At 32.6% G+C, this 20844-nt stretch overlaps 2 protein-coding genes across 4 annotated transcripts in view; one reads left to right on the forward strand and one right to left on the reverse strand.

Moving 5' to 3' along the window:
- LOC111059359 overlaps positions 1 to 18725 on the forward strand; it is a 100581-nt gene extending 81856 nt beyond the window's left edge. For all 3 annotated transcript variants that reach the window (XM_039428489.1, XM_039428491.1, XM_039428490.1), the window contains exons 10-11: positions 12317 to 12583; positions 15213 to 18725. In XM_039428489.1, the coding sequence (XP_039284423.1) occupies positions 12317 to 12562 (246 nt within the window). In that variant the 3' untranslated portion in view covers positions 12563 to 12583; positions 15213 to 18725. The remainder of the gene's footprint in view (positions 1 to 12316; positions 12584 to 15212) is intronic.
- Positions 1345 to 10007, reverse strand: LOC120351395. The gene is made up of 2 exons (XM_039428495.1): positions 9379 to 10007; positions 1345 to 3314 (listed from the first exon to the last, which is right to left on the reverse strand). The coding sequence occupies exons 1-2, from the start codon at positions 9919 to 9921 to the stop codon at positions 2544 to 2546; spliced, it is 1314 nt and encodes a 437-aa protein (XP_039284429.1). The 5' UTR covers positions 9922 to 10007; the 3' UTR covers positions 1345 to 2543.
- Positions 18726 to 20844: the final 2119 nt, after the last annotated feature.

The raw sequence follows: 20844 nt of genomic DNA on the forward strand, positions 1-20844 counted from the left end.
TAACGAACTGCTTGAAACGAAGAAAAACACCAAAGATATTAGCCTTGATGCAAATATACTTAACGATTATTTTGCTAATGTAGGTGTATCATTTGCCAAAAAAATAGCAGTAAATGTTGATAATATCCCAGTTCCACACTCGCTATCTAATTCATGTCGGCACAGTATCTTTCTCAACCCCACAAACTCAAATGAAATATTGACAATTATAAATCAGTTAAAAAACAAATCTACACCTGGACCCGATAACCTTACAGGACCTTTCATAAAAAAATTGCTCAATACATAACCGAACCCTTAAAACATATATTCAACAAATGTTTAAATAAAGGATATTTCCCCAAAAAATTCAGAGAAGCCAGAATCATACCAATACCTAAAACCGGAGATTTAAAAAAACCAGAAAATTATAGACCTATAAGCTTAGTAAGTAACCTTTCTAAAGTATTGGGAAAAATACTAAAAAACAGAATTATGAGTTTTTAGGAAAAAGAAAATATAATAGATAAAAAGCAATTTGGCTTCCAAAAAAATAAGTCTACCAAAGATGCAGTCATCCACTTGAATAAAATAATTTTTGACAACTTCAATAGCAATAGAAAAACTCTTGCAGTATTCATGGATCTATCAAAGGCTTTTGATACCATACCTCACAATATACTATTAAACAAATTAGATAGGACTGGAATTAGAGACGTAGCAAATGATTTATTTGCCTCATACTTAACTGAACGTAAACAATACCTACATCTACATGGTCAAACTGATATTAAATATTCATCAGGTTTCGGCTTGCCTCAAGGTTCGGTGTTATCACCAATTCTGTTTCTGTTGTATGTGAATGACCTACTCAAAATAAACCTACAAAATTGCACTACTCTGTCTTTTGCAGATGATACTGTTTTGATCTTCAGTTGCAAAAGCTGGGAAGAAACCTTCAATATAGCAAATAGAAACCTAATTACAGTTAAAAAATGGCTGCAAGACCATATATTGACTTTGCATGCTGATAAAACTAAGTACATCACTTTTTCACCCAATATAACTGGACAACCAGCAACTGATTTAAGTCTTACAATAGAAACAGCAAATAATAGCAATGAAAACACTACAGATAATACAGAAGTTCATAATAAAACATTAAAAAGGGTGCAAACAATTAAATATCTAGGTATACTATTAGATCAAAATATTAAATGGAACAAGCACATTGATTATTTATGCTCAAAGCTGAAATACCTTGTAATGGAATTGATTAATTGTTTGTTGAGCTAATTTGATTTATGATGTAATTTAAAATTTGTAACAAAATAATTAATATTGATTGTATCCAACAAGAATTACAGGTCCTAACTCTCTAGGAGTTGGATACAGAAATTAATAAAAGATAATGCTGTTATATTATAATTGATAAATAAGATGTACTGATCAAATAAATGAGGGGTTAAATATCGCTTGGCTAACGAGAGGTTAAATTTGGATCTTACTCTTTATCTCATGAGAAAGGTTTTAATTGTAAAATAATTAAATGTAGAATGAATAATATAATATTTATTGATAATTTAAAAAGAATTATTTTCAAAAGATAAAATATGATTTCAAATAATATTGACAAGATATACCCTCAGATAAAAATAATATAATTAATTTGGCACTCACTCTACCCAAATGGGAGACCCTCTCAGTAGGGAGAAGTCGGGCTGGTTGATCTGCTGTAGATGTTTCCAGGTCCCGTCCTTACCACCGACTGCTAGAGACTCTCATTTTTTCCATAATTTTACTTGTCATGAATTTTCACCGTCGTCAGCAATTTATCTATTCATTGTGAAAATTCATGGCAAATAATAAAAATTATGTAGTTCTATTACATCCCCGGGTCCCCCTAAACTTCGGCCCGAAGTTATCGAAAAAACGGCATCTCTCTAAGTTAATTTTTACACATTTCAATAATATTTCAAAAATTAAAGTCAAAATTACCGCAAGCTAAAATTATTATTATTATTATTCACAATATTATTCTAATTGGATATTTATATGTAACATAACTTTCAATGAATACCTTAAATCTATGTGAGTGCCAATTCATAAGCTAAATGCAAGTGATATAAATTACATTATAGTGAACTAATTCATAAAAATCAAACTTAGCCTAACACATCAATCAACTTCAAATCAACAATTCAATACATTCATATCTGAATAAGAATTGAATGGAAAAATTTCAATTATATTGATGAATAAAATTAAACCTACAAAATCTACGAAAGTAATAAAATTGAATCATAATGCAAAAATTAAACATCAAGTCCGAATAGTATTCGAGTAAGCAAAATAATATTGTGGAACCCTTGAAAATAAGAATAATAATAATAATTGAAATAGTTTATCTTCTAATCTGGGAAAATATTTGAATCGATAGCATAAAAGAGTAAATGGATACAATAATAGTGAATAAGTAATTATTATTTGCATAGTTTCCTATATCCTAACCCATTATTTTAATGATTTCATTACATACTACTTTACTAAAACACAATATATTCTTAAAGCTCCTGTGGGTAGTCCACAATTGGAGTACGTTTCGGGACTCTCAGTTGATTTGCTTTCTTCTTAATATAATTTTGAAGACATAAATACAAGAATATAACAGTTATCAGTGTTTGCCAGACAATAATAATATAAATGATCAGTTTATTGTTCACCCCTAACAAATCAAAGTTATTTGGCATTTCAACATGATGGAAAATGTCTTCTGAGAATGAGTTGTGCTCTTCAAATTTTGAAAAATTCAAGTGCCAATTTTCATTTAAGATTTCTGAAAGGTTTAAGTACTGAGGCAGAGTCTCATGTTTAAAAATTGGGATGCTCAATTTAGATAAATTTGTCCACATGTGAGGAATTAAGTTATTAATAGCTGGAGAAGGATGGGAACGGGAGTCGCAAGGATAAAGAGTGCTTATCAGTACGTCGCCGTTGTCGTCTTGAAGTTCGCAGTTGCAAGGGATGTGGAGTGATAGGGTTCCTGGACTGTTGCTTGGGACCTCAGTTGTTGAGTTTTTACAGCGAATTGTCGTCTTTTTGCCGGTGTTGTGGAATAGGAAGGTGTCTTCTCGTAGGCGAGTGATTAGGGTTTGATTGTCAGTTGCTTTACAATCAAATTTGCAGACTTCTCGTAGCTCCGATACGTCTGCTTCTGATGTTAGAAGGTGGAGACAAGTGGCTTGGGTGGCGGAGTTCGACATATTTTTCCTCGGAATCAAGCAGAGGCCTTTCTGCTTGAACTGGCAATCGTCTTCTTCGTCATCTGACAGGATTTGCAGTTTATTTTCTTCTCTAAGTATCAGGTGATGTTGGGAGGTCAAACGGCAGGTATGACCATTCCAATGAAGCGGGATAGATTGCAGGTGGAATAATGAAATAGTTGAATTTTTCTTCTTTATTGGTATTTTGAGGGTAACCAATAGTTCGTTGTCGGATTTTCTGCAGGATGTTAGTTTCAAGTTTCGAATTTTATCGTTGTCTTTTGTTGATATGGTGAAGTTTCTCTTGTTTATTTTCTTTTCGAGTTCTTGAAGTCGATTGTTTAGGTCTTCTTTTGAAATGACGTGATGAGAAAGTTGTTGATTGTAGCATCTCATGTCGATTTCATTGTAGTTGTTAGATAGAGTCATCATATACATGAAAATAGTAGTCCTCAGTTGTGTTTTCAGTACATCGGTTGTAGTATTCCCTTTCTGAAACTTATTCTGTTGGGTGAATGATTCTTGCCAAAGAATAAGGTCATGCTTCATGTTGTTCAATACTTTCTTCACGTTCTCTGCCATGCCGTTCATCTTGCGTGTGTTGTCTATCAATTCGACATGTTCAGCGTGAACGAAGTCTTGAAGATTACTGAGATGAGAAGTGATGTCGGTTTCGGTTTTCACGTATGCGCCCAATTCTTCGTCGGTAGCTACTCCGCAACACCAGTTTAGGACCGCCCCGATCGTATCGATAGAGCGTTCGCGGCGTGGTAGTCGATTTTCGCTCTCAGCTGGAGTGTTGTCGTCATCGCTGCCAATGTAAATGCCGTCTTGTAGTTGTAGAAGTTGCAGCTCCGTTCGATGAATCTGATCAAATACTGCACACTCCGATGAGGAAGGGAAAGGACATGAGTCAATTTTTAAAGGAGTACTCAGAAGGTTCCTCATAACAAATAAAGGATTTGACCTAGGAATACTGAATGTTATTGGAACTGTGGACTCGTAAAATACTACATTGTGAATTTCTTTAAATAGAGCTCCGTGAAAAAGAGAAATTTCTTGAGACAATACCGTACAACATATTTCTACAAATGCTAAGGAACAAAGTATTATGGTATTCATTTTAAAAATATTATATCAGTTAGTACTCTATATTAATCTATCAATGAACAGTTCGTATAAGATATCAATTTTATAAACAATAATTACTAGTAAAATCCCCAAAAACCCTACAAATAGATTATGTAAATGGTCAAATTAATAGCTATTTCTTATATTCCAATCGTAATCACCTACTGGAATTGATTATTTCATTAACATCAATACAGATAATATTGTTATTAAAATATACGTTTTCACATAAATAATCTTATAAATAAATAAATTATTATATCAAGAATCATCCGTTTCTGAAAAAGAGAAACATTTTATTACATACGAGTCAAGAAAATAATATTCAAGCATAAATCGTATTTGATGATTTTCAAATAGCATTCATTCATAAACAAAAACGTGAGAACAATTCACATCTTTTAATAATGAATCATCGTTAGAATGTCTAGTAAAATTGTCTATCAGAGCTCAATTATATTTCATTGTTTCATCGAAGTAGAAATCCAATTAATTAATTGATTGATTGAAAACTGCATACTATTGTGATTTGAGAATCATCTCGATATCTAGTCGTGAGAAAATGGATTTGATCGCTTCACAAGTCAATACTGATCTCGCAAACAAAATTCTCTAAAAATTCAGTTGTAAGCATGATATTGTTTTTCAATGATTTGGAAAATAAATAATTACATGAATGTTTCATCTCGATTTCTTCTCATCAATTGTCTTTTAAATTAATGAAAGGCAAAGATTTAGGATGAGCGAGGTATAATTGCTAGCATAAAGAAAAGTGCTGGAATAAAGAATACAGTTAGACAATAAAACAATAAACACTTAATTGATGGGATCTCGTATGAAATATTTTTTCAATTTATCTACATGAAAAGCTACATTTTTATAAGTACCTCGTAGCGGAAAAAATATCTCATAGACTTCATCTGTTACTTTCTTTACTACTTCATATGGGCCTGAATATTTTTTGACTAATTTCCTAGACTGTCCTTGTCTTACATCAGGATCGTGGACCATAACTAAATCTCCTGGTTCAAAAATGCAATCTGTTCTATTCCTATCGTAATAGTATTTCTGTTTTTCTTGTGCATCTGATAAGATTGATGGTATCTGTTCTCGCACTTCTTTAAGATTTGCTAATCTCGCGTCTAAATGATAAGTGACGTCGTCATTTTCGGGAAAGATTTTCAAATCTAAAGGAGTAGTGGCTTCAAAACCGTGCAATAAGAAAAAAGGTGTATATTTCAAAGAGCATTGTTTCGAAGTATTGTATGCGAATAAAACTTTCGGCAGCATTTGTACCCACAATTTCCTATTATCGGCTACGTAAGCTGTTAGCATCTCTTGAATTGTCCGGTTGGCTCTTTCGGCCAGACCTTGACTTTGGTGGTGACTTGATGATCCTAATATGTGTTTGATTCCAAGCTCAACCATAAGGTCATCGACTTTTTTATTTACAAAATGTGTACCTCTATCGGATCGAATTTCTTTTGGAACGCCAAATCGGTATATTAATTTCCATAAGCATTTAGTGGTATTATTTGCGTCGGCGTGTTTACAAGGTTCAGCTAAAATATATCGGGTCGTTAAGTCAACAATCGTTAGAATGTATGAATAGCCCATTGAGCTCTCTAACGGACCGATGTAGTCCATCATGATACTTGAGAAAGGCTTACTATCACACTTGATGGGTGATAAGAAACCTTGAGGCTTCGTAGTAGGGGTTTTTCTCTCTTGGCAATTTTTACATGATCTTACATAATTCGCAATGTTTTCATACATATTTTCCCAATAATATTTCGATGATATTTTCTCATGGGTTTTATAAATGCCGGTATGTCCACCTGTTAAGGAATCATCATGGAATGTTTCAAGGATTTTATTGATAAGAGATCGGGGTACGAGAAGTTTCAATTGATTGGTATGCCCATCAAATTTCTTCAGATAGACAATGTCTTTTTCGATCGTGTATTTTCTCGCCTTTCTAATCGTAGCTGTATCACTATGATTAGGGTTTCGTATTGCATCATATATTTTTCTTATACTCTCATCATTTTTCTGTAAAGTCTTTATGTCTATTTCTTCTATTTCGAGTATATTGTAGTTTTCGTCCTTTGTGAGATCAGTTATATCCTTCTCTAGTGGATATCTACTCAGGGCATCAGGTACGTGCATTTGGGCTCCTGGTTTATACTTCAAATCGAACGTGAACTCCGTTAATTTCATAAGTAACTTACTGACTCGAATACTGGGGTTTTTCCAAGTTTTATAGTATTGCAAACTAGCATGATCTGTGTAGATTGTAAACAATCGGCCAATTAAGTATTGTCTGAAATAATTTACACAATACACTATTGATAGAAGTTCAATCTCTCCTACTGCCCAATTTTCTTCATGTTTTGTCAGTTTTCTGGAAACAAAAGCTACTGGATGTAATTTTCCATTGTCATCTGGCTGCGAGATAATGCCCCCTATTCCAACTCGAGAAGCATCTGTGTGTACCACTACCTCCTTATCATTATTAAAATGATGAAGTACGGGTTGTGATAAAAGTTTGCTTTTTATTTCCGAGAATGCGTTCTGCTGATCTTCTTCCCAAGTGATTGGTTTATTCTCGTTATTTTTAGATATCAGATTTGTTAAGGGTCTTGCAATTATAGCGTAGTTTTGAATGAATTTTCGGTAAAATCCACTAAGACCAAGAAATGCTCTGACATCTTTGACAGTTTTGGGTATAGGGTATTTTTCGATAGCTTCCAAGGTTTCGGAAGCGGGTTGTATCCCTTCCTTTGAGACAGTGTGTCCAAGTACTTTAATTTTTCGGTAGAAGAAGTGACATTTAGATGTATTCAATTTTAGTCCTACGTCTTGCAATCTTTTCAAGGTTTTCTCGAGCTGTTGATATTGCTTATCAAATGATTCTCCATAGCTAATGATATCGTCCAAGTAAATCAAAACTCCTCTATACAAATAATCATTGAATACTTGGTTGATTGCTCGTTGGAAAGCATTTGGAGATGTTCTAAGACCAAAAGGTAGTCTTTTGAACGTGTACAGCCCTTTATGAGTTGCAAATGCTACATATTTTCGACAATCTTCGTGTAATGGCTGTTGGAAAAATGCTTGTCTGATATCTAGGGTGGAAAAGTAATCCGAATTGTCAAGAGAATCAAAAATTGTTTGAAGAAGGGGAAGGGGATATCTATCCGGTAATATTTTCTCGTTCAACATTTTATAGTCTACAACCAATCTGAATCCACCGTCTTTTTTAGTAACTAAAAATGCGGGAGAAGCATAATGACTCTGGGTTTCACAAACTATTCCTGCTTTATCAATAACTCTACTTGTCTGTCTATTTCTGTTCTTTGAGCGATAGGTAATCTGTACGGTGACTTAGCAATGGGTGTGTAATCTGTAAGTTTGAACTTGTATTCGGGTAATTTCGCTTCCTCGAAATCAATTTCGTTTGTTGAAAATAGGTGTTTGTATTTATTGATGAGTCTTTTCGCTTTGGAATTTTGCTCTGGTGTAAGATCTTTATTAATATCTATTTCACAACCTCCTCCATCGAATAGTACAGAGTCTACTAATGAAACAGATTCGTCGTAATTACAAACTTCTCCTTCAATTTCACCAATAATAGTTTCATGCAACAATCTTATATCTTGCCTTCCTAGATTCAAAATTCTAATTTCACTCATGTTTGTTTCAAAATCATCCTCATTCCAAAGCACATGCAATTTTTTATTATGTAATAACGATTCATTTGGAGTAAAATGGGATACTTTGAGCAATTTTTGTGTTAGATTGACTTTGACATTCACGTCTTTTTGAGCGGGGATTATTGTTTCAAGAGCACATTTGACGAAATTTACGGGATTGGGTATGCAGACTTCTTTTGTAATATTTGTTTCAGAATCGTTGTGTAATCTATTTAATGTACAAATCCACTCTTTATCCATGTCTAATTCGACTATTTTACCATTATCGTTCATTGAAATGATGTTATTCTCATAATCTAATTTCATTTTATATTTTGAGAAGAAGGAATTTCCAACAATAATATCGGCCTGTAAGTCTTCAGAAATTACTAAATTTACTTCGAATTTCCTGTCATGTATTTGAATTTCACTCGAGATCATTCCTGTGATCGGCATTAATGAACCATTAGCTACCGATAAAGCAATACTACTATTTTTCAAATGTTTTAGATCATCGCTACTTAAAAGATTTTTTTGAACTATGTTTACGTTCGTACCGGTGTCAATGGTAATTGATACATCTTTTCCTTTGAATTTTCCATTAATAGTAAGTACTGGGACTTGAATTCTTCTCTCTTTAGTCAATGATCCATTCATTCCAAGTTCGTGCTGAGCATGCATTTCGGAAGACAATAGCTGTTTGAAGTTGGTTTCACTTTCTATTTCGTTAGAGCAATTGTTTTCACTTTCATTTGAGTATAACTGATTATTATTGGCATTGAGAAAAAACTGCCTGACAAATTCTATCGCTTTGGATTGTTCATCTTTCATTGATACAGAAGATATTATATTACATGTGATTTCTTCTTTATCAATTGAATTTGGAGAATAATTATCAAATGGAAATTCAGCGCTTTGTTTTTCAAATCCGGATCCCAAGTTCATATCCGATTCGTCTAGGCTCGGGATCCTGTATTCGAGTTTTTTGATAAGAAAAAACAATCATCTTTCCAGTGATTATTCCTCTTACAGTATGTACAGAATCTAGTCCTATTAGGGTTGATTGGTGTCCTGTAATTGACTGATGTTGATTGTGTGTAATTATTGTTTGTATAAGGTTGTCTTTGGAAATTGTTCTGATTTGTTTCGTGTGGGAAGACGTTTCCGCTCCTATTTCCAAACTGTCTATTAGGATTAGGATTATGTGATTGACCTACATTTCTACTCAAATTTTTCACAACAATACTCAGATCGTTCAATTTCTTTTCTAAAGTATCTACTACATTTATTTTTTGGACAGGCTGTTCGATTGAAGCATTATGCATTCCTAACTTTTTGTCTAGAAGGAAGCGAGATCTTTCATATTTGGCGAGATTTTTCTCTAAATCTTCAACTGATGCATTGTCCATGAAAGCAACATGTTGCAATGCTCCTACGTCTAAGCCTCTCAAAACATATCCTACTATTCTTTTCTCTGACATTTGAGGCTCAAGAATATGACAAAGTTTTATTATATCTGCTGTGTATTCTGTGTATGTTTCTGTTGGTAATTTGTTTCTGTTTTCGAGTTTTTGTCTGGTTGTCTCTTCATGAACAGGGTCTACAAGTTTACTTTTTAAGTGGCCTACTGCATCAAGAAATGTCGCGTTTTCATTTTTATCCGAAAATATGTCGAAAATTGCCAATGCTGTTTTCTTGAGGTAGAGGGGTAAATACAAGATTTTATCATCCTCATCCCACTTATTTATTTTTGCTGCCCTATTGAAGGTTTTCAACCACTCGTTGAAGTCTTCACTCTTTGTACCCCCATAGCTTTCGGGTTTCGCAAAGGGTCTTTTATCATTCCCTGCCATATTATTTTCTGGAATTGGGATTTTTGCTAAGTTATCGGGAGCTACTGTGTCGTAGATGGGTTCTTGATTTCTGCCTAGCTTGCCTACTATTCGCTCGTAGTCGGCTAGCATAGGGAAGATAATACGATCGCGTTGAGACAGGGACCCTAACTTAAGTAATCGACTTAGAGCATCTCTAGCTCCTGAATCGTGGTCCACATAAATACAAACTTTTTTTGCCAAGTCAACAGCGAATCTCAAGTATTCAATACTAACAGATTGAGGGATGTGAATACCTAACTGTTTGCCTAGCTCTAATAATTCTGATTTATCCAGAGATTTTACTTTTAAATCAATAGGTAAACGTAATAATGAAACCTCGAATTCACTAGGTGATTGTTCAGAGTCACTAGAATTAGAGCTACTCATCTCAATATAACAATAATAACAATTATCATATTTACCCTGTACGTTGAGAGAATAGAGGACATAATTATACGAGATCAAACACAGAATATAATAATTATGATAATGACCTGAAATGAAAATGTCAATAGATAATTTGAAGGCTAATCTTGTCAATTAATAAACTCTTTCTCATGAGAACGACGCCCAACACCATGTAATGGAATTGATTAATTGTTTGTTGAGCTAATTTGATTTATGATGTAATTTAAAATTTGTAACAAAATAATTAATATTGATTGTATCCAACAAGAATTACAGGTCCTAACTCTCTAGGAGTTGGATACAGAAATTAATAAAAGATAATGCTGTTATATTATAATTGATAAATAAGATGTACTGATCAAATAAATGAGGGGTTAAATATCGCTTGGCTAACGAGAGGTTAAATTTGGATCTTACTCTTTATCTCATGAGAAAGGTTTTAATTGTAAAATAATTAAATGTAGAATGAATAATATAATATTTATTGATAATTTAAAAAGAATTATTTTCAAAAGATAAAATATGATTTCAAATAATATTGACAAGATATACCCTCAGATAAAAATAATATAATTAATTTGGCACTCACTCTACCCAAATGGGAGACCCTCTCAGTAGGGAGAAGTCGGGCTGGTTGATCTGCTGTAGATGTTTCCAGGTCCCGTCCTTACCACCGACTGCTAGAGACTCTCATTTTTTCCATAATTTTACTTGTCATGAATTTTCACCGTCGTCAGCAATTTATCTATTCATTGTGAAAATTCATGGCAAATAATAAAAATTATGTAGTTCTATTACAACCTAATTTACATTTTCTACAAAATAAAATAAAAAACATAGACATAAATTTTTTTTTTGTATAATAGGTATAGCTTCATTAGCATGATTAAATTTTTAGCATTGTAATTTCTTCGTTAGCATTATCAATTGTATATTAATTCATATACTGACCTGAATTGATACAGAATAAGTGAACTGCAACTCACATCCAACACACAAGGAATCTTATGTTGGCAGTGCCAACATAATTATTTATATTGTATTGTAAAAATATGTATTTGTAATTTTTGGCAATAAATTCAATTCAATTTGTGATTGTCAAGATGGGTTTAAAGTGAATCTATTATTCTCATGGAACTGGAATTGAAACTGCGATAATGCTTTAGTAGGATGCATGTAAAGTCAGCACCTGATTAACATTGGTTTGATATCCTTGTCTGTTATTAGATAAAGCACATAGCTTCGTCATTTTCTAGCTCCGCACCATTGCTAAATCGTTAATAAGCTACAAGGCTACAAAGAAGTGTAATGAATTTCCGGAATATTCAATCTCTATTATTCAAATAACATTCATTAAATCGTGAAAAATATATGTTCTTGGTGAATACAATACATTTATCATAAAGGAATGAAATCATAAAAAATCTTGGGAATGATGCTAGATATAAACCTGAATACTGATATTGTAGAAAATGTAGAAAAGTGGCGGAGACAATGTAAGTATTCGTGGTGATTGATTCAATGATACCCAATTCATTCAAATGATTGGTGGAGGATCAATAGGCATAGCCCAAAATTGTTCCTTCCCCGAATTTTTATTAATATTTAGTCTTAAAAGTAGATTATGCTTCTTCACTTCACTTTACTAATCACTGAATGATTGAATAAATAAATAAATTTACAACACTTACACTTCAAGTGTGCTTACTCTTGATGAATGTGATATTGTATTGGATTAAATTTGTGAGAAATAGTCTATAGATTTATATTGTTTTGTAGACAATAAGTAAAATCATTGTGGTAGAAAGATTATACTCAAGGATGGCTTTCTGCTTTGATTTTACATCAAGGTTGTTAGAACAATAGCAATGTTAGAACATTAAAAATCTTTTAAATACTTGAAGAATTTATTTTGATTGTATTTCGGCCGTAATCCAACTAAATGCATGATCTATTCATATTTCAGGACGACTTTTTGCTGCGGCACTACGACAAGGGTCCGTGCAAGAACAAGCTGGGCCACTCGCGCGCGTCTGTGATCTGGCACCGGACGCAGGTGATCGGCATCTTCGCTGGCTTCGGCATCCTGCTGCTGGTCGCCTCCCCCCTCCTCCTGCTCGCCGCGCCCTGCATCGTCTGCTGCAAGTGTCGCGTCTGCAGCAGCGGGCAGCGGCTCGACGGCGATGATGACCTCGATGACATGCCCACCTGATTCGCACTCAGTCACTGAAAGGTACGTCCAATCCAATAACAACTACTGTAGTAAGCACTATCGTAGCATAACAAGATATCCCATGGTATAGGTATAGGTCTCATGTTCATGTTCCAAATTTCACTGTTTACTCAAGCCGGTAGTTGATAGCTAATAATTGAAATAGTTAATACACTATTTATTATCACATTCCACAATCACAATATCAAATTAATGATTGGGAGAGAATCAACAAGATAAACCCAAAACTGGTTCTCTAAGGCTGGGCGTACTCCGGTTAGTCAAGACAAGACTAGTCACGTTTAGTCACGTTTACTCACAATACTTCACATAGTTGTTTATGAAGACATGCCTAATTGCAATGAGTAATCAGTGTGAGTTGCGTCACAAGCAGCTATGTGAAGTATTGTGACTAAACGTGTCTGATCATGTCTTGTCGTCTTGTCTTAACTAACTGGTGTGCACCTAACCTAAATAATCCAAGTAATCCAAAAGTAGTTTAGTAGTAAGGTGTTGGTTTACATAGTACATGTGGTCAAGAACCACAAAGTCCGCATACTGCCACTGCTTAAATCAGGAGGAGTAGATAGTGCTTACAGCTAGTGAGGTCCACTTTATAATGGCCTTATTTGATTAAAATTGGTCTTGCTATCCTTGTCTATCATTTGAAAAACGTATAGCGCTATCGTTGTCTAGCTCCGCAACATTCACAAACTGTGTTTTAACAATGTAGGAATGTAATTGTTTAACAAAATATTTTATCTCAATTTTGAAATTTTATTCAACTTCCAACGGTATAACACCAATAATTTAACAAGACAAAATACATTAGAAAAACAGATACAAGCAACAAAAGGAAAAACTATGTACAATATTTGAATACAAAACAAAATCATTGAAAAACACAGTTAAGTGAAAAAACATAAAATAGGAGCAATAGAAGCAAACAACAAGAAAAGGAACACTAAAATCCCACATGCTTACATAATTAAATAGCTATTTGATCATTGAAAAATATATTTTCTTGACGAATAAAACGTAATTGATTATATCAAACAAAAATTAACAGTTAATATTACATAGATATACCGGTATCAGCTATCCTCTATAGAAGACAGTGGTAAAGCAGAGAATCGCCAACGCTGGTCTCCTATCTTTCTCCACTGCCATTATAACGTGGACCTCACTCTAGGAAGCACTACCTAGTACTAGTGCTTCCAACAATATGCGGACTATCCAGGCTATCTACTCGGTATACTAACACTCCGATAAAATAATTTAAAAAATGTTTAAATTATTTTAAAAACAAATTCATTCAAGTGAGATTATTTGTATACTTGAAATCAGGCGCTCAGTCATGTGATCTACACACCACATCTTTCAACACGGAAGCGCTAGCGTTCAAACTTCTGATCCCCAGTTTCAAAAAATCTATTTGATTTTTTGCCGTCCTTATAAATTCTATTAGATTGAACATAATTTGAAATCGCATTATGCGTGTCTGCACACATAATTATTTGTTTGCCAAATTCCGTTCAATCTGGTTGAATTTATAAGGACATCATAAATCGATGTGTGTGTGTGTGTGTGTGTGTGTGTGTGTGTGTGTGTGTGTGTGTGTGTGTGTGTGTGTGACTGGCTCATGAATAGCCCCAATAGAACTTATGGGAATAGCAATAATTTTCTCACTGAACCGGTCACTTTCAAAGACACTGATATGTGGGAATCAACTTGAATATGTACACAGCTTGAGAATAATTACTCACAAGAATTAATTATTGAAGATTAGTATACGATTCTTAATTAAATCGTTTCGGTAATTTCTCAAGCATTACTTGTTAGTTCATAAGGTTATGCACCTTTTAAGTGCATAGTTCACAAAACTCACGCTTTAATATGCATACTACCATAGCCACCTCTAATTCCTCTGTATTAGAGGTGGCTATGTTAATACTCCTTATGTAGCCAAACTACATATTAAAGAATCAGAACTTCATTACATTTTGTAAGTAAAAATGTACCACAAGCTACTTCTATCGCTTAGGTTACAAAAGCAACGAGACAATATTTGTGAACAATCGTGAAGTCTGGTGAATGGGAGGCATAGTCGGGTATTTCTCTCTCTCTCTCTCTCTCTCTCTCTCTCTCTCTCTCTCTCTCTCTCTCTCTCTCTGTTCTAAGTTGAAGTGACGCTTTGCGTTGCAAGTGATAACCCACTTGAATTAAAATTTAATTTAATTAATGAATAATTGATTTTATTGTATATTTAGTTCATATAATATAATAGTGATATAATTAAATTAATATGTAATTGTGCAAGCTGCAGCAAAAAACAGTCCTCAGAAAATAGATGATTATTATATCAATTTCCTAATCGTTTTAATATGAACGTTTCAAACGTTTCGTTTGTTTGTTCATTTATGGAATACATTTTTGGAAGTACGTGTGCATTTCTCATTCTACAAAAACAAAAACTGGAAAACGTTTACATTTGATTATCCTCTACAGAATTCGAACAGTTTGGAAATACTTATCAAATTACGTGAAAATGAAATTATAATTTAGAAAGAGATGCTTGCGTTTTGTTCATTAGTGATTCTCTACAGAATTTTTACAGTATTTTTAACTCATAATTCTTCTTGTTTTCTAGAAAACTGTAGAAACGAGTACATGCATTCAAGAGGAAGGAAACCTGCCTTACCATGCTACTATAACTGTTTATGTAAGAATATTATATATCAATTATAGTTAGTCACCAATCATAATTATCGACTCTGCATATTATACAGATTATTTGAAAGTACTTCACTTTGTATGATCAGGGAAATTCTTAAACAATTTTCCCAACACCGTCCTGATGATTATCATGTCATTCTACATTCAAACCATGTAAATAAATCCATCATCTACGACTACGTACTAAATGCTGAATATATCTATTCAAACATTCACACTGATATTAGTTTTAAAATGTTTATGGACTAAATATCCGTAACTTGTAGATAATGTATAATGATAAAAAACAAGGAGAGAAATATAAACTACATTAGATTTAGACGTTATGAAGCACATACTTTGAAAGTAAATAACTGAAACAGTTATGCCTTATTTATTGTATAAATGTACGTTCAACAATGGATTTGATCGGATAGGTTTTCGTTTTAAACGCTTCTGGATATCGGTTCTAATCTATTGAAACTGTATAAGTCAAAGTAGAATTTTTATCAATTCTATTTTGAGTTACAGCTCATCTGCCACTATTGCAGAACATGTAAATTCTCTTTATAATTCAGATGAATTATTTTTATTTTCTACTGTATTTACATTATTTTTGTAATGTATCATTTTCAGTTTAGTATGAAACCAGCTTAGTTTTAGCTTTGACAATTAGATTTTTGTACCTTAATGCTGGAGATCAATTCAAAATGATATTTTTTATTTTTTGTTTCACAACAAATCACTTGAATTTTACTTTTTACATGAGTGTATAATATAATTAACTTATTCGCCGTATAAAATCATACTACTATTCGCAAAGTAATAAATTGCAACTTTTTGACAAGTTCCCCAATTCCAACTTCCGTTAGTATTTATAAACCTTTCTATTATTCCTCGCAACTTTGACGATTTTATTACTGTAAAAATATCTCTGTACTTAATTTTAAATAAAAATATTAATCACAATATTACTGTTACTGTCCTATGTGGATCATATAAAAATTCAGATTTCATGTTGTTTATTTGAATAAAATATTGGTGATATCCTATACATTAATATGTTCTTATATTTAAAACAAAAATGTTATTTTCATAAGGTCGCTCCATATTATGCACCCATTTTGTTGCCTATTGGACAAGAATTATATGCCTTCTAATTCCCCTTCTGTATACCAGATGAAGCGTATGTATTTACTTGCTCTCAAATTGTCTTTTTTCCGTTAGGGCTACTCTTGAATATAAAAGAATGGAAATCTAAGTACCCTTTTTAAAATATAATGCCATATCACATAATGGCATCAAATAGCCGAAACAAGTTGTGAGTAAACAATTAAAGGGTACTCACATTTCTATTTTTATTTAGACTACTTGCGCTCTCATATTCGAACTACTGCTTTTATAATAATTTAGTTTTTTTAGAATTTTATTGTGAAAATACTAAAGTTATTTTGGTGACTGCATTTTATTTACTGGTAATGATAATGATTGATTCTTCCTAATAACTTTTTTAGAATTATTAAAAATATCTTTTTATTTAAACTATTCTAAAACCAAAGTATTTTGCAAATGTTCTTTTTTGTGGGTATGAAAATTAAGTACCATAAAATTTATCTACTCCTGGTAATAGAGGGGTAAAATAACTCTTCCATTTAAAGAGAATATGATGATTGAGTTAATCCTGTTGAGTGCCTTATTGAGATGGAGAATGGTTCAATTAATAATGATTCTCATATTCTTTACCCTATCGTATTCGCTTGTCTTCTCGATGCAGAAAGACACTGAATCTATTGAACAATTTTCTATTTTTTACCATCCCAAATTGCTTTACAAATTCTATAAAATCGTATTTTCCTGTATATGACTTTTCCGATAAAATCACTAAAGATAAAATCGAATTAAAAATAACTTTTGTTAGTAGGTACTCTACTTACAATAATAATTATTATCTCTATTTCATTTTTATTTCAATGGAGTATATTTATTTCTCAATTTACTTTATCAAAAAATTATTTTTATCAATAATTTAGAATGAGTGTGCTTTATCTTCATGCGTTATTATTGTAAACGATGAAAACCTCACTAAAATTTATGAAACATTAGTATACTATCTTCAGTAGACTTCCAAACGTGAAAAAATATTGCTCCTAATGAAGAACCTAGTTTGAAAAAAAATAATTATAGGTGTTTTCAAGTCTACCGATATCAAATAAATTTAGGTTTTTATCAATAATGTGATGAGATTTGATCAATTTTCTTCGTATGCCTCATTTCAATAATACAAAACCGATCTACTGTCATAAAAATTATGAAATGAAAAACCGAACTAAACTTTAAATTCGTATAAAACGTAATCTTTATCAGTTCTTCCATGTATAATGTATATCACTCTATTTATTCACTATCTGTTTCGTTCACTGAGTGTATTTTGATTTTCCATGTATTTCAGTAGTAAGTTTCGAGAATGAACCTACATAAGCTTCTTCAATATTTATTGTAATTGTTATTATATGTGCGACTTAATATTAAGAAAGAATTACATAGATTTTTCCATTTGTCTTCTACTATTAAGACTATTACATTAATACGTTTTCAATATGCTTAACATAATATGTAGCTGAAGTTCCAAAATACATTCAACTCTGTTAATTTTGTTAAAACATTATATTTATATGGTTAAATTTTTTTCATTCCTGCCATGTTGTGTATAGCTATTTTTCTATAAATTGTTATCAAGAAACGTTATGCTTGTTATTATAATATTATTGTTTAAATATTAAGTTTTCAACATTTATAATAATTATTTTTCAAGCGATTGTGATAGATATTATTGACATTTGTTCTTATTATACGATGCAACTCACTGATTTCCAAGTTCTATATATTATTAAATGTTATAATAATCATGTTGTAAATTATCATTGTCTTATATCAGGCTGTGTACTGTTGAACTCATCGAGAAAATAATTTTAAATGTAAGTACATTAATATTGTCATTAGTTTTAATATGACAAAACAATGCAAACTAAACATACAAGTGCAATAAAAATGTTCATTTCAATACATTTTATTTCCATAGAATCACTCAGTAATGAGCTATATTTTTTTATTAGTTCAGTCGAAAGTACTTAACACCATTAGCAAACCATAATACTGAAAATAGTTATACTGTAGTATTACAACACTGAGAGATAATCACGATTAAAATTTATATAAATTGTATCATTCATAATATAGTGTAGCTTCAGATAGTTCATAACTTTATAAATATTTTAATTTTATTTCCATGAAACTCATTATGATTTGTGAAAGTATATTAGTCTCAAATTCAGAAACTTGTGTAGGTGATAATGTTGTATATTACGTATTTTAATGGTATGTGACTTGAGTACGAGAATTAAGTTATTTTTAAAGGTATTCAATTAAACATAGTTTTAATCCATTAAAATGGTTTGTGCTTTTATTCAAGATTCCTCCAATTCCAACTGAATTCATTCAAAATTAGTTTAGAATATAAATTGAATTTTATGTAAAACTGTGCCCCACTGGCGCAACCCAACCCAAAAAATTTTACTAATTATTAGATACAAAAAGTAGCATCTTAATAACTGTAAAATATTCTTTTCATCCTCAATTTATTGGGTTCATTTATAATATATTAATCAATGCTGAAAAAATATAAAGATTATAAAATGAAAACCCTGAGACTTGTAAGGTTTAAGGTAATGTGGTAAACCATTGATGACACATATTGAAATCACGCCGCCCATGTTTCATTACAGGTGATGGATCTACCTTTCATTAAAAGTTGAACATGATGTTGATTGCTTATGCTAATTACACTTTTAACGTTCAAATAAAAATACAATAACAATGATCCGTCTTCACATTAAAAGTTGAAGAAATACAAGAAAAAATTATTTGAGAAAGTTTTATAAGCACGATAAAAATCAAGTTTATTTTATTTAAAACTTAATTGTTACCGTACAGTACTCATCATCCAAACAAATTGTTTTGTCTTTTGAGTTTTCGTTCTCTGGTTTTCTAATACTGTGATAAGTGAAAAGGCTCGATTTCATCAAAATAAAAACTCGTTTTGAGCGACAGTTGATTCTAAACCAACGAAAAATCATATAACAAAACCATTAAAATTCATCTAACTAAATCTAACTGCCTCTCAAGCCTAGTTTTCGTTCATGTTGAAATCATGCCAAAAATGCTATGCATTTCAACATAAATGTTTTGGGCCCACTTTTCCTGCTGGGTATTTTATACCCCCAGATCCCCCGGAACAATTGAGCCCACCTAAAGTCTGCGTCCTGCTCATCTTGAAGTTATAGTTTGTTATAAGCTCAGACTCGACCTTCGTTCAAGGAAAAATGTTACCACTCAGTCAATGTTTTACCTCATTACCTTACAAGTTGAAAACATCCCGATAATATTTTTTTGCTTTTGAATAAAACTTCTCGAGGTTGGTAGCACTGGGCTACCTTATTGGTTTAAAGTATTTGGTGCTCTGCAATTTTTCTCGTTTACGTGCTAATTAGTGGAAAAGTTATCCTATAGACTACAATGATTGTAATTATTAGGTTGTGAAGTACCTGTTTCGTGAATCCAATATTTTCAAGCGTGGGCTGGGGTGAAAGCGTTTACTTCTGTAAGTGACCGGTACAACGAAGTTTTGACTCCATTTTGTGTGGTTGGTTTTTGCTTGTTGTTTGTTTACGTGGGATAAACCGTGAGATTGAGGCCTTTTAGGGTGGATTTCAATCGAGTATGATAACGCTGGTTGAAGGCAGTTTTTGAAAGCTACTTGCGGCTCCTATTCGTCTTAACGGCGGTGATGAAAATCTACGTTACACCTGTCTTAATTTGATTCTCTTTTCCTCTTCCTATATTCCTTTTCTTTTCAGGAGCTTCCTTATTTCCTGCTTTGACCGCTCTCTTAGCACTTTTTCTTCCCTTATACTTTCCTTTTACCCTAGTAATGGAAATACTGCACTAGACATCTTTCATTTTTAAAGCAGGTAACTCTTTATAATTTTCAGTCTGGGATTTAAATACTTGTTCTAAAGAAAATGGCAGATGACATTATTAAATTCAAAACTACAAAGGGCAAACCGGGAATTATTTACAAAAGCCAAAAGTACCGTTGTTCTTTCCGCTCAATTACTACCAATACTATCACATGGAGATGCCTTTATAAGGAGTGTTCGGCTTCTATTAAAACAAAAATTTCTTGTGATGGAACTGTGGAGGTATGTGGTGCGCACAAACATCATAATAAAGACCCAGATCATGCTTCGTCACCGCTGCCTTCTCCAAATAGTTCTCATGTTAGTGATGCTACTGAACAAGAAAGTGTATTAGATCAATCGTCTACCTCTGAAAGCCCTGCTCATGAATTTATGGATGAAAAGTTGCTGCTTCTGGAGGAAGAAAATAAACGGTTAAAAAGTCGACTTCGGGAGATGGAGGAGCAGCGGAATGCCGCCCTGAATCGGTCCATTGAGTTGGATCTCCAACGTTTGCAGCGTATGGATGCTGCAAGTGCCGCATCAGAGTAT

Source organism: Nilaparvata lugens, chromosome 5 (genome assembly GCF_014356525.2).
Source record: "Nilaparvata lugens isolate BPH chromosome 5, ASM1435652v1, whole genome shotgun sequence".
In the NCBI taxonomy this organism is placed as follows: domain Eukaryota; kingdom Metazoa; phylum Arthropoda; class Insecta; order Hemiptera; family Delphacidae; genus Nilaparvata; species Nilaparvata lugens.